The sequence below is a fragment of the Eriocheir sinensis genome, chromosome 19, assembly GCF_024679095.1.
Source record: "Eriocheir sinensis breed Jianghai 21 chromosome 19, ASM2467909v1, whole genome shotgun sequence".
NCBI classification, from domain to species: Eukaryota; Metazoa; Arthropoda; class Malacostraca; order Decapoda; family Varunidae; genus Eriocheir; species Eriocheir sinensis.
This window is the reverse complement of record NC_066527.1, coordinates 15,040,011-15,052,391: the sequence shown is the minus strand read 5'-3', so window position 1 is coordinate 15,052,391 and position 12,381 is coordinate 15,040,011. Positions and strand designations below refer to the sequence as shown.

At 39.8% G+C, this 12,381-nt stretch overlaps 1 protein-coding gene across 1 annotated transcript in view; it reads left to right on the top strand.

Annotated features, from left to right (window-relative positions):
• Positions 1-6,125: 6,125 nt before the first annotated feature.
• The window catches only part of LOC127000983 (putative neural-cadherin 2), a 179,071-nt gene continuing 172,815 nt past the window's right edge, over positions 6,126-12,381 (top strand). Inside the window, exons 1-2 of the mRNA XM_050865157.1 lie at positions 6,126-6,183; positions 11,364-11,492. Of these exons, the coding sequence (XP_050721114.1) occupies positions 6,126-6,183; positions 11,364-11,492 (187 nt within the window). The remainder of the gene's footprint in view (positions 6,184-11,363; positions 11,493-12,381) is intronic.

Here is a 12,381-nt window from a genome sequence, read left to right as displayed (position 1 = left end):
TACCTGAGAATACCTGGAGAAAGTTAAATTTGTGTACCTGGAAACACCTTTTGAAAGTGAAATAAGGGAACCTGGAATCACCTTTTGAAAGTGGAATTGGGGTACCTAGAAACTATGGAGGTGGCGGCCGAGTGGTCAGCGTGCGGGCGTGGTGAGCCGAGACCACCGAGACTCCAGGCCCCACACATCCCTCGTGACGTCATCAGGACTGGTGTTCAGATATCCCGCGCGCCTATTATGCTGTCTGCTCGCCTCCCCCTTCCTCTCTCTCTCTCTCTCTCTCTCTCTCTCTCTCTCTCTCTCTCTCTCTCTCTCTCCATTTTCTTATATATTTTTCCAACAGAGAGAGAGAGAAAAATCTCTCTCTCTCCATTTTCTTATATATTTTCCATCAGAGAGAGAGAGAGAGAGAGAATAACACGAAATGTATGGGAATCAATCTCTCTCTCTCTCTCTCTCTCTCTCTCTCTCTCTCTCTCTCTCTCTCTCTCTCTCTCTCAAAACGCGGCTCGACAAGGTGCTACCTGGATTGTAGATTTTATCTCACCTGGGCATGTCTTTCCAACTTATGTGTCTCACAGTACTCCCTTGTACGGGTCATAAAGCCTTCTGGAGTACTTATCTTCCTTGCAACTCCTTGTAACTCTCTCTCTCTCTCTCTCTCTCTCTCTCTCTCTGTTCACACACACACACACACGGAAACAAACAGAGAATTATTTGACCCCTTAGGGCTAGTTTATTGGACACCCCGATCACCATCCTGAGTCGGCAGAGTAATAATTAAAAAAAAAAAAAAAGTGGCAGGCATCCAAAAGGAAATGCCTCTTTCTTCCTTTGGCAATAGCTGTATAAGAAATTATTCCTTTTTGTATCAATTATATATATATATATATATATATATATATATATATATATATATATATATATATATATATATATATATATATATATATATATATATAAACTTTATCATCTTTTATTGCATGAAACTGAAAGCTTAAATGTATCTCATTGATAATAGTTATAAACACATTTGCTATCCTGTTTACTTTTTTAAGAGATTAGTATGAAAGGAAGGAAAGAAAAGGCAGTCAAGATGATACATTATGTTTATAAGAGTTAGGAAATAGTGTTGCATTACTAAAAATATATTTTGCAAGAGGTTGGAAAAGGGATGATTAGTATGAATCTGAAGAGAGAGAGAGAGAGAGAGTGTCATTACCTATATCACCTTTAATAGTGAGTATAATTTTGGTCATGAGGATATCTAATTCTAACAGATACTGTTTCCAAGGTATAAAATCCTATTTCATGAGAACAAACAAAATATATTGCCTTTGGCATGAGCATTTAGAATGAAGCTTAGCTGTAAAATTTACAACACTGAGTATTTCCATCCTATCCCATGTTAATTTGCACTACTTTATGAGAACAAACATAATATATTACCTTTGGCATAAGCATTTAGAATGAAGCTTAGCTGTAATATTTACAACACTGAGTATTTCCATCCTATTCCATGTTAATTTGCACTACTGTACTTTATGAGAGCAAACATAATATATTACCCTTGGCATGAGCATTTAGAATGAAGCTTAGCTGTAATATTTACAACACTGAGTATTTCCATCCTATTCCATGTTAATTTGCACTACTGTACTTTATGAGAACAAACATAATATATTACCCTTGGCATGAGCATTTAGAATGAAGCTTAGCTGTAATATTTACTACACTGAGTTTTTCCATCTTATTCCATGTTCATTTCCCTCTACATACTACTTCATTAATGTCTTTAGTTTTCGATTCTTTTGCACATCCTTATTAGCTACAATACTGTTATTTTCTAGCACAGAAATTGTTTAGTAGTGCATTGGTAGATGCCCAGATTATCATCTTTTCTACTTTTTCTGTACTATGGCCACCGCCACAGACATCACTGTGGAAAAGAGCATCATCCTCTGCTAAAGCATTTAGGGTAAGCTCTGTTGCCAGATTGCGTTGGTTCATCGAGTGTATAAATAAAGGGTTCTTTGCTAGTTTGTTAATGATTATATAATTGTACATTACAATGTTTGTTGTGATATCATCTGGATATAAGAGAGAGCCTCTACTAAGTCCTTGAATGTAGCTATGGTTTTCAGGCAGTGTGTCAGCTAAATCAGTACAAGTTACTATATCTTTGCAGAAAAGGCATTTCATTTTTTTGCAGACAGCATAACAGCAGTATCCAGCTAAGTATATTATGACATCAAGGACATCTTTACATTTTCAGTGTCTTCCTTGTCACGTCTAAAAGCCCTAAGTCTTCTACACGCAGATTATCTTGATTTTCTAAGCCTTCCCAATTAGTTTCACCCAAATTCTTTAAATTAATGCTGCCTTGGTGTAAGACTGACATCATTCTTAATTTTTTCACATTCAAACATTTGTCTTACTGAAATATTATACTGTGCACCTGCAAGTTGACGGTATTTACCAAATCTGGCCTCCAAATTATCAGTTTGAAACTTGCCAGGTAAAACATATTTCAATTTCAATTCATTTATACAGTAACTTGTTAGTTCCACCATTGCATGTGTAGTATGTTTTAAGGCTGCAAATGTTTCTTTTGTTAACTTGCCCGTGGAGTTCTTCATACTATCCCACATTTCAAGCCAGTCACAGAAACTGTTCAGAAACACATACTTTTCATCAGCAGCAGCATCAGTTAGAGTGGCATATTCTTTCTTAAGTCTACAGCCTTTAAATGGGGTTTTAACATTCATGATGTCCCACCACTTGCAAAAGATTTTAATATATTCTGCAACATCATCAACTAAGGGTAAGCACTTTGTTTTACCAAATGTTATCAGTGCTTCAATAATATATTCATTAAATATTTGTAAACTAAGTTTACATTTTGTCTTTCAAGGTTGGATGGAGACAAGGCTTTCAGTGTTAATTTATATGAATGCTTAAGAAGTGACTCAGCTTCAAGGGTGTAAAGTTTCTGCAAGGTGGCAAAGGAGCATTGAGTATTTTATTACACTTTTGCTATTGCTGCTGAGGTTAAACTGTGGGAATGTCATACATCTGTCTGCATTTTTTTTATTTAACCAGTTATTCCTGATGCATTTCAATATATGTACAGAGTCAAATAAGAAAAACAGAGGCCTTGAACTCTGTTCAGGATGTGGATATACTATGGATACAGTTGGTGGTGAGGCAAAAAATGATAAAGCTTTCTTGTTGATGGCATTGTTGTCTGTCACTACACATATTACTTTGAACCCAATCTCTTCTAAGCCAATGATCACTTGCTTTAAAAGAGAATGCAGTGTTTCTGCCTTTATCAGCTTTGTAGGAATGATGTGGACTACCTCCTTAAAGGTTGAACAAATGCTATTTATCATAAAGACAAATGCACTGGTTGCAGCTTCAGTACTGTTAAATGCTGATCCCACAACATTACCCCCTTTGTAATCAAAGTAAGGCTTCAAATGAATTTCATCCAACATCAGAGTTACAGTTTTGTCAAGTGTAGATAATAACTTAAATTTTTGTTTAATATACATAAGGAAATGGCTCTCATTTTGTTCTAGTGCAGGATTCAAGTGAACTGATAAAGTTAGCTTTCTGAGTGAGGTGTAGTTAGGTAAAATAAGTGTTCCTGTGTCCCTCAATAGCCTGTACCCTTGAGGAGAGCAGTGGTACAAGAGTGAAGCAAAAACCATGAGCTCAGATGAATAATTCAACTTTGTCAGAGTCATTAGGTATAACTGTTCACATACAAATTTTAGAGCACGGATGTGCTTGAAAGACTGATCTTGCAGAAGGGACAGAAATGACAGTACTAGTTGTATCACAGTAATTGCTGACGGTGGATTATCTTTTTGTTCACCAGTGTCAAGAGTACGCAATTTTCCCAGTAAGTGCTCAAGAACATTAATATCAGTAACAGATGAAGGAACTGCATAATCTCCTATCTTTTGAATTTGTACATCACCAGTAAATGCATGCACTTTGCAATCAGCTTTGACCAAGAGTGACTGTATAAGTTTAGGATGTGGAGCATATATGATGTGACAGATCAGAAGGTTTTCCTCTTGTTTGATCACTGACCAATAGCTTCTATCCAAAGAGTCTAACTTTCCAAGGAGTTCATCAATGGTACTAAATTTTTTTTCTTCCCAGTAGTTTTCATGATCTGCTGCACTTTGTGCAAATGCAGCCTGAAGTGCAGACTCCTCAATTCGTTTCCTTTTGGAGTCTGGGGACTCTCTTGACCGAGTTGTTTTAGACAAATATGATGGGCAGCCTGGTAAGAGTGAAGGAACTGCTCCATCATGAAGATAAGGCTTTTCCAACCTAACTGAAACCTTTCTACCAGTGTTCTGATCAAAGTAAGAAGTTTCCCACCTAATGTCCTCTGGCTTGAAATGTAACTCACAGACCTGCAAGGGTGATATTAGTGCATGAACGTTTTGCAAAGTGACAAGAAATTCCCAGAAAACACAGCACAGAGCAGGACAGAAAACTGCATCTCACAATTTTAAATGTAAGGCCAAACACACATTGAGACAAAAGCGACGGACACATATTGCAACACAGATAGCATGAGGCGACACAGCACAGAGCATGACAGAAAACAGCATCTTGCATTTTTAAATGTAAGGCTGGATACACATTGTAACAACAGGTGACACAGCACAGAGCATGACAGAAAACAGCATCTTACAATTTCAAATGTAAGGCCAGACACACTGCAACACAGGTGACACAGCAGAGCAGGGCAGAACACTGTATCCATTGTATCTCACAATTTTAAATGTAAGGACAGACAGCAGACATACATTGTAACAGCACAGAGCAAGTCAGAAAACTGCATCCTACAATTTTAAGTGTAACGCAAGACACATTACAACACAGGTGACACAGAACAGAGCAGGACGGAAAGCAGCATCTTACAATTTAAATGCAAGGCGGACACTCATTGTGACACATTAAAGAGCAGGGAAAAAATGGTATCTCACAGTTTTAAATGTAAAGCCAGACACACATTGTAACACAGTGCAGAGCAGAACAGGAAAATGCATGATACAGTATGAATATAAGACAGGGCACACATTTAGAATAAAAAAAATCTATATAATTGGGATACTATGCCTTTATGTATGTAGAATACCTATAATTAATTTACAAAGCCTTGAAGACTCATAAGCATAAATGTATAGTGAGTTGTCAGCATAAGCAGCATAAGAAATGGTAGTTATTGATGATGTTTCAAAATCAGTAAGAAAATCTGACATGTCACTACCTAACAATACTGGGTAAAAACCAATATGAAGTACCTACCTACATACAAACACAGTAGGTAAGAATAATAAGTCGATAGGTTATGTAGAGATTAGGTGTGATAGTTCAGATACGTTAACCCCCATGGGGGGTCGAGGGGCAAGCCCCCTGTTAGTTGTTAGGTTATGTAGAGATTAGGTGTGATAGTTCAGATATGTTATTTAACCAAAAATGCCTTCAAGTGACTACATTTAGTGATGAGGATTTTTGCAAAGACTGGGGTGATCAAGGAGTCTTTTAATGGTTTGCCCAGGAAAAGTCTCCAAATGAAAACCACCTGTTTAAAGGAAAATTAATTATGGTCTGTCCAGAAAAACAGTGGCAGTCATGCACGGAAGTTTTACCTCATACAGAATTTGACATAATGCCGAGTTAAGCTTGTTTTGAAATGCTGGAACAAGTACTTACGGTAGGTAGGTAATATTGCTGATGAGGGGCACACACCCTGTCTGCCAACTCATACATACAATTAATAAATTCACCAATAGCAAGAAATTTTATACAAGGGACCATCTCAAAACCAATTACCTTGCTATATTTGCTGGGAAAGAAGTTTTCCCTCCGAATAGCTCGTATCCACTTCTCTTTACAGTCACTGTCTGTTGGAAACCCAAAAACATGCACTTTAGGACCTTTCTTATAGTTTCCCTTGCACCTTGGGACAACACAAGCACTGGGCATATTGAATATCCATGCACAAATAGACTGGCCGCCGCCGGAGTCGCTGGTCGCTGTGTTTGAACTTGGTATGTTTGCTGCGCTGCAACGGGGACTGAACACCAGTCCTGATGACGTCACGCCCCGGCTGGCGGGGATGTGTGGGGCCTGGAGTCTCGGTGGTATCGGGTGAGCCCGTGGACCTAGGTTCGAGTCCCACCGAAACACGCCGATTTTTCAAACCATCGCCGAGTGGCTAAAGATTACCCACATGCTGCCCAGATCTTCAATCAACCCTAACTTAAGTCACTTCGTTCAAGAGGAGCACCGGGGGGCAGCATGGGCCAAGACAGAGTCATATGCCACGACAGCCGCTATAAATAAAATTTGTCTGCGCAACAAACGAACTGGGGCCGCCCAAGAGAGTCCTCCGACGCTGCAGGCAACACATAAAAAAATGGAAAAAGTGAATTGGAGTACCTGGAAATACCCTTAGGAAGTAAAATTGGGGTATCTGGGGGTCACTTGGGGAAAAGTTTATTTTATTTTATTTTATTATTATTATTATTATTATTATTATTATTATTATTATTATTATTATTATTATTATTATTATTATTTTTTTTTTTTTTTTTTTTTTTTTACATCCCTACCTATTGCGCCGGTAGGCTTTCTTCATGTGCCAGATGATCGACCCCAAGCCCGTCGTGGCGCAGGCAAAATTTTTATAGTGGCGCCAGTTATGAGTGAACTGGGTGACTGAGGTAAATGATAATACGAACTTCGAATACCTGAAATCGTAAACTGACAATACATATGATTGACAGTGGATCTTTTGTTAACTGTTAAAACACGGGAGGGGGAGGTAAACTATGATATTGTTTTTTGTCTTTTTTTTTAACATGGAAAGGTAAAACAGTTATCACTTTTTATCACCTTTTCTCTTACTTCACCTTGTCATAAACTTAGAAATTCCACAGCTTCCCCGCCCGCCTCAAACACGTTAGCGAATAAGAGTTACGGATCGGAGCACCGAGGCCACGAGCAACTTAACCTACGTATACTGATTAGACATAAAATTTTTACAGTGGATATTTTGTTACCTGTTAAAACACGTGGGGGGGGAGGGGAGGTAAACTATGATATTTTTTTTTTTTTTCTTTTTGTCATGAAAAGGTAAAACAGTTATCCCCTTTTATCACCTTTTCTCTTACTTCACCTTGTCATAAACTAAGAAATTCCACAGCTTCCCTGCCCGCCTCGAATTCGTTAGCGAAAGAGAGTTACGGAACGGAGCACCGAGGTCACGCGCAACTTAAGCTACGACCCCCGATTTCGCTATATCCTTTCCGAGTCGTTATTACCAGCGAACAATACGAGCCAGCAGTGCTGCCAGCGTGGGTGCTTGTAATACTCTGGGCGCTGCAGTGTTGCCAACGGGGGCTTAGCAAGTATCAGCTGTTCTCTTTAATTAATTGGAGCAAGATAGAGAGACGATCAGATTCTACTTATTCCTTTTTTTGTGTAGGGGGGAGAGCAATCAGACTGCCTTGGGGGTGTGGGAGGGGGGAGGTGGAGGAGGGGGGTTGTGTGTGTAGGGGGTGAGGCCGTGTGTGTGTGTGTGTGTGTGTGTGTGTGTGTGTGTGTGTGTGTGTGTGTGTGGTTTTGTTTTTAGAGATACACTTTATTTTTCTCTCTCTCTCTCTCTCTCTCTCTCTCTCTCTCTCTCTCTCTCTCTCTCTCTCTCTCTCTCTCTCTCTCTCTCTCTCTCTCTCTCTCTCTCTCTCTCTCTCTCTCTCTCTCTCTCTCTCTCTCTCTCTCTCTCTCTCTCTCTCTCTCTCTCTCTCTCTCTCTCTCTCTCTCTCTCTCTCTCTCTCTCTCGCTCGCTTGCTCTTTTCGAATAACCATAAACACACACACACACACACACACACACACACACACACACAGGAAGGTAAATTGGACGGTGCTTGGATTAGAAATAATGCGTGAAAGCTTGAGAGAGAGAGAGAGAGAGAGAGAGAGGTTAAAACACTTCACTCCATTTTCATTAGTGAGAGGAAAGAAAGAAGTTGAATACTGCTGCATATTCCTCCTCCTCCTCCTCCTCCTCCTCCTCCTCTCTCTCCTCTCTCTCTCTCTCTCTCTCTCTCACTCTCTCTCTCTCTCTCTCTCTCTCTCTCTCTCTCTCTCTCTCTCTCTCTCTCTCTCTCTCTCTCTCTCTCTCTCTCTCTCTCTCTCTCTCTCTCTCTCTCTCTCTCTCTCTCTCTCTCTCTCTCTCTCCATTCGTATTCCTGCTATTTCTTCTCTTTCTTTCCTGCATCTCTTTATTTTTTCCATTTTTTCCTGCCTTTCCTTTTCTAATTTCCTTTCCTCTTACTCTTCTTTCTCAATTTTTCTATTCTATTCTCTTATTTTTTTATTCCTGTTCTATCACTTCCTCTTTTCTTTCCTCCCTTCTTCCCTTCTTTCTCCACCTTTTCATGACCTACTTTTCTTTCATCTCTCCTCTTCTCCATCCTTCCTTCCATTTTTATTAGTTTTTCCCTTCTTTCCTTTGCTCGTTTCTCTTTTCTTCATTCCTTCTCCTTTACACCTGTTCACTTTCTTCCTTTCTTCCTTCTTTCCTTCATTCCTCCGTCCCTCCTCTTCCTTCTCTCCCTTTTCTCTGTCCTGTCCTTCCCTTCTTTCTTATTTATCCATTCCTTCCTTTTTTTTCCTTACCTCCTTTCTTTCATTTCCCAAAACAAGATGGCAACATACTTTCCTTTTCCTTCCTTTTCTTCCTTCTTTCCCTTTTCTCTGTCCTTCCCTTCTTCTTTATTTATCCATTCCTTCCCTTCCTTTTTTTTCGTTATTTCCTTTCTTTCATTTCCCACAACAAGCTCGCAACATACTTTTCCTTTCCTTTCCCTTCTTTTCCTTTTCTGCTCCTTCCTTCACCTCTATATATCTATTCCTATTGTTAATCTCTATTCCTCGTCCTTCTCTCTTAATTTTCTTCTTTTCTCCTCTTCCATTTTTCGTTTTCAGTCTCTCCCCTTTTCTACGTCTTTCCTTTATTCTCTCTATTCTCTTTATTCTCTTTATCCTCCATTTTCCCTTCTCTTTATTCTTCTCTCTTACATTATCCTTCCTTTCCCTCTCTTCTCTCTTCTCTCGGATTTTCTCTTTCCCATCCATTTCTCTCTTCTTTCTCTCTCTCTCTCTCTCTCTCTCTCTCTCTCTCTCTCTCTCTCTCTCTCTCTCTCTCTCTCTCTCTCTCTCTCTCTCTCTCTCTCTCTCTCTCTCTCTCTCTCTCTCTCTCTCTCTCTCTCTCTCTCTCTCTCTATCTCTCTCTCTCTCTCTCTCTCTCTCTCTCTCTCTCTCTCTCTCTCTCTCTCTCTCTCTCTCTCTCTCTCTCTCTCTCTCTCTCTCTCTCTCTCTCTCTCTCTCTCTCTCCTATTAATTTTTTTCCTTATTCTCCACTTTCGTCGCCTATTTATCCTTTCCTTCTTCCTCTCTCTCCTTTCCACTCTCCTTCCATTTATCTTTATTTTTTTTACTACCTTCCTTTTCTTTCTCTTCTCTCCTTTTTCCCTTTCGTGTTTTCTTCCTTCCCTCCTTTCCTTTCCCCTTCTCGTTTTCTTTCAATTTCCTGTTATCTCCATTTTCCTCCCCATTCTTTTTTATCTTCCCATTTTCCTTTTACTACGTCATTCCCTTGTCTTCTCTTCTCTCCCTTTTCTCCATTTTCATTTCCTTCCCTTTCACCTCTCCTCTATCTTCTTCCTTTTTTTCCTCCCTTCTTTACTCTATCCTTCCTCCTCTCTATGAGAGAGAGAGAGAGAGAGAGAGAGCACACAAAGGCCACCACTTTAAAAAACCTTTCTGAGCGCGGAAGCAAAAATTAGACCCAACAGGAACGCTTTAAGAAGAATATGGTCTCACACACACACACACACACACACACACACACACACACACACACACACACACACACACACACACAGACACACACACACACACACACACACACACACACACACACACACACACACACACACACACACACACACACACACACACACACACACACACACACACACACACACACACACACACACACACACACACACACACACACACACACACACACACACACACACACATAAGTGGCACAATTGAATTACCAAAGACAAAAGGCTTATGCATGCAAATAAAGTAAATTGAATACATTAAATTTAAATGGCAACGCTGTAGGCAGTACCTCTTGAGAATTAACACACACACACACACACACACACACACACACACACACACAGACACACACACAGACACACACACACACACACACACACACACACACACACACACACACACACACACACACACACACACACACACACACACACACACACACACACACACACACACACACACACACACACACACACACACACGATATGATCTCATCCGATAGTGTCCAGTTTCGTTTTGTCAAAGATGGGAAAAAAACGAAAGAGAAAAAAAGAGAATAATGGATTTCATCACGCACGACAAACTTTTTTTCTTTCTTTTTTGTTTTATTTTTTTCTTCCTTTTTCCCTGTGCGTCCCCTGTGTCATGTCGCTTGTAATACTTTTTTTCTTCCTTTTTTCTTCATTGAGTATTCGTCCTCCTCTTCCTCCTCCTCCTCCTCCTCCTCCTCCTCCTCCTCTCTTCATCCTCGTATTAGTTTCTCCTCTTTAATAATGTCCTTTAATTGTTTCTTTCTATTTATTCTTTCATTTTTTCCTCTTTTCCTTTCTCTATTATCGTCTAGTTTATCTGTTCTTAATTATTCCCTTCTTTCTTCTTCTGTGATTTTTCCTTTGTCTCTTCTTTTTCCTTCTTTTCTTCTTTATTTATTCCTTTATCGCTGCATTCTCCGTTGTTCTTGATATTAACGTTTCCTTGTGGTCATTCTTTCTTTCCTTCCTTCTTTATTTTTTTTTCTATTATATGTTCTTTTTTTGTTTGGAAGGATAATTTTATGGTTCAATTTAGTTAAAAGTCTAAGTCATTCCTCGATTTTTTTTCTTCTCTCTTTATCTTCGTGTTCAATATTAGTTTTCACATATTTTCCTTTTTTTGTGTTGCTTTCATTTCAATTATCTTTTTTTGTATTTTGGTTTTTCGCTCTTTCTCTCTCAATCTCCATCTTACTTTCTGTGCTTCTCTCTTTTTTTACTCTCCCCACTCCTCTTCCCTCCTTCTCGCTTCTCTCCCTTTCTTTATTCATCATCCATCTCTTTTCCATTTTTTGCATTTGGTCTCTATGTATCTCAACTTTCTTACTTTTCTTTCTCTCTATCGCCCACACTCACCCTCTCTCTCTTCCCCCGCAGTGACGAAGCTGGTGGGTGAGGGGCCCGTCGAGTTCACACACAGCCAATATGTTGTTCACCTGCCAGAGAACACCAAAATCCCTCCATCAAGACCTCTGCTGCAGCTTTCCTTACGACCCCATGCGCCAGGTAAGTTTGAGAGGCAGGTGAAGGTGTGTGTGGGAATGGTCTTTGTGTGTGTGTGTGTGTGTGTGTGTGTGTGTAGGTAAGGTTAGGTAAGGTTAGGTTAAACAGAAGGAAGGTAAGGTTGGGAGGGATAGGTGTGTGTGTGTGTGTGTTGAGGATAATAAAGGTAGAAGTGTAAGGGGAGAGAGAGAGAGAGAGAGAGAGAGAGAGAGAGAGAGAGAGAGCGTGTGTGTGTGTGTGTGTTGAGGATAATAGAGACAGAACTGTAAGGGGAGAGATTGTATGTATGTTTGTGTATGTGTGTGTGTGTGTCTGTGTGTGTGTGTGTGTGTGTGTGTGTGTGTGTGTGTGTGTGTGTGAGTGTCGTTTGATTGCACGGACGTGTTTCAAAAAAGTTTTCTCTACTTTTTTTTGTGTGTGTAAACTTCACTCTCTCTCTCTCTCTCTCTCTCTCTCTCTCTCTCTCTCTCTCTCTCTCTCTCTCTCTCTCTCTCTCTCTCTCTCTCTCTCTCTCTCTCTCTCTCTCTCTCTCTCTCTCTCTCTCTCTCTCTCTCTCTCTCTCTCTCTCTCTCTCTCTCTCTCTCTATCTATCTATCTATCTACCTATCTATATGTGTCGCGATCTGTCTGTCTCTTGATATCCTGAATTTGTCTTTGTCTGTCTGTCTGTCTGTAGCGTCCTCCTAATTTGTCCTTACCGGCGTATCATTGCGTTCAACTGTCTGTCTGTATGTGTGTCTAACCCTTTCTCTGTCTGTCTGTCTGTAAGTCTTTCTCTTTGTATGTCTGTGTCTGATTTGAGTACTTTTCAGATCTGGTTGTTTACTGTTTCTCTGTCGACTTGATTTTTTTTTATTCTGTTTGTTTTGTTTGTTTGTTTTTAATTGATAAC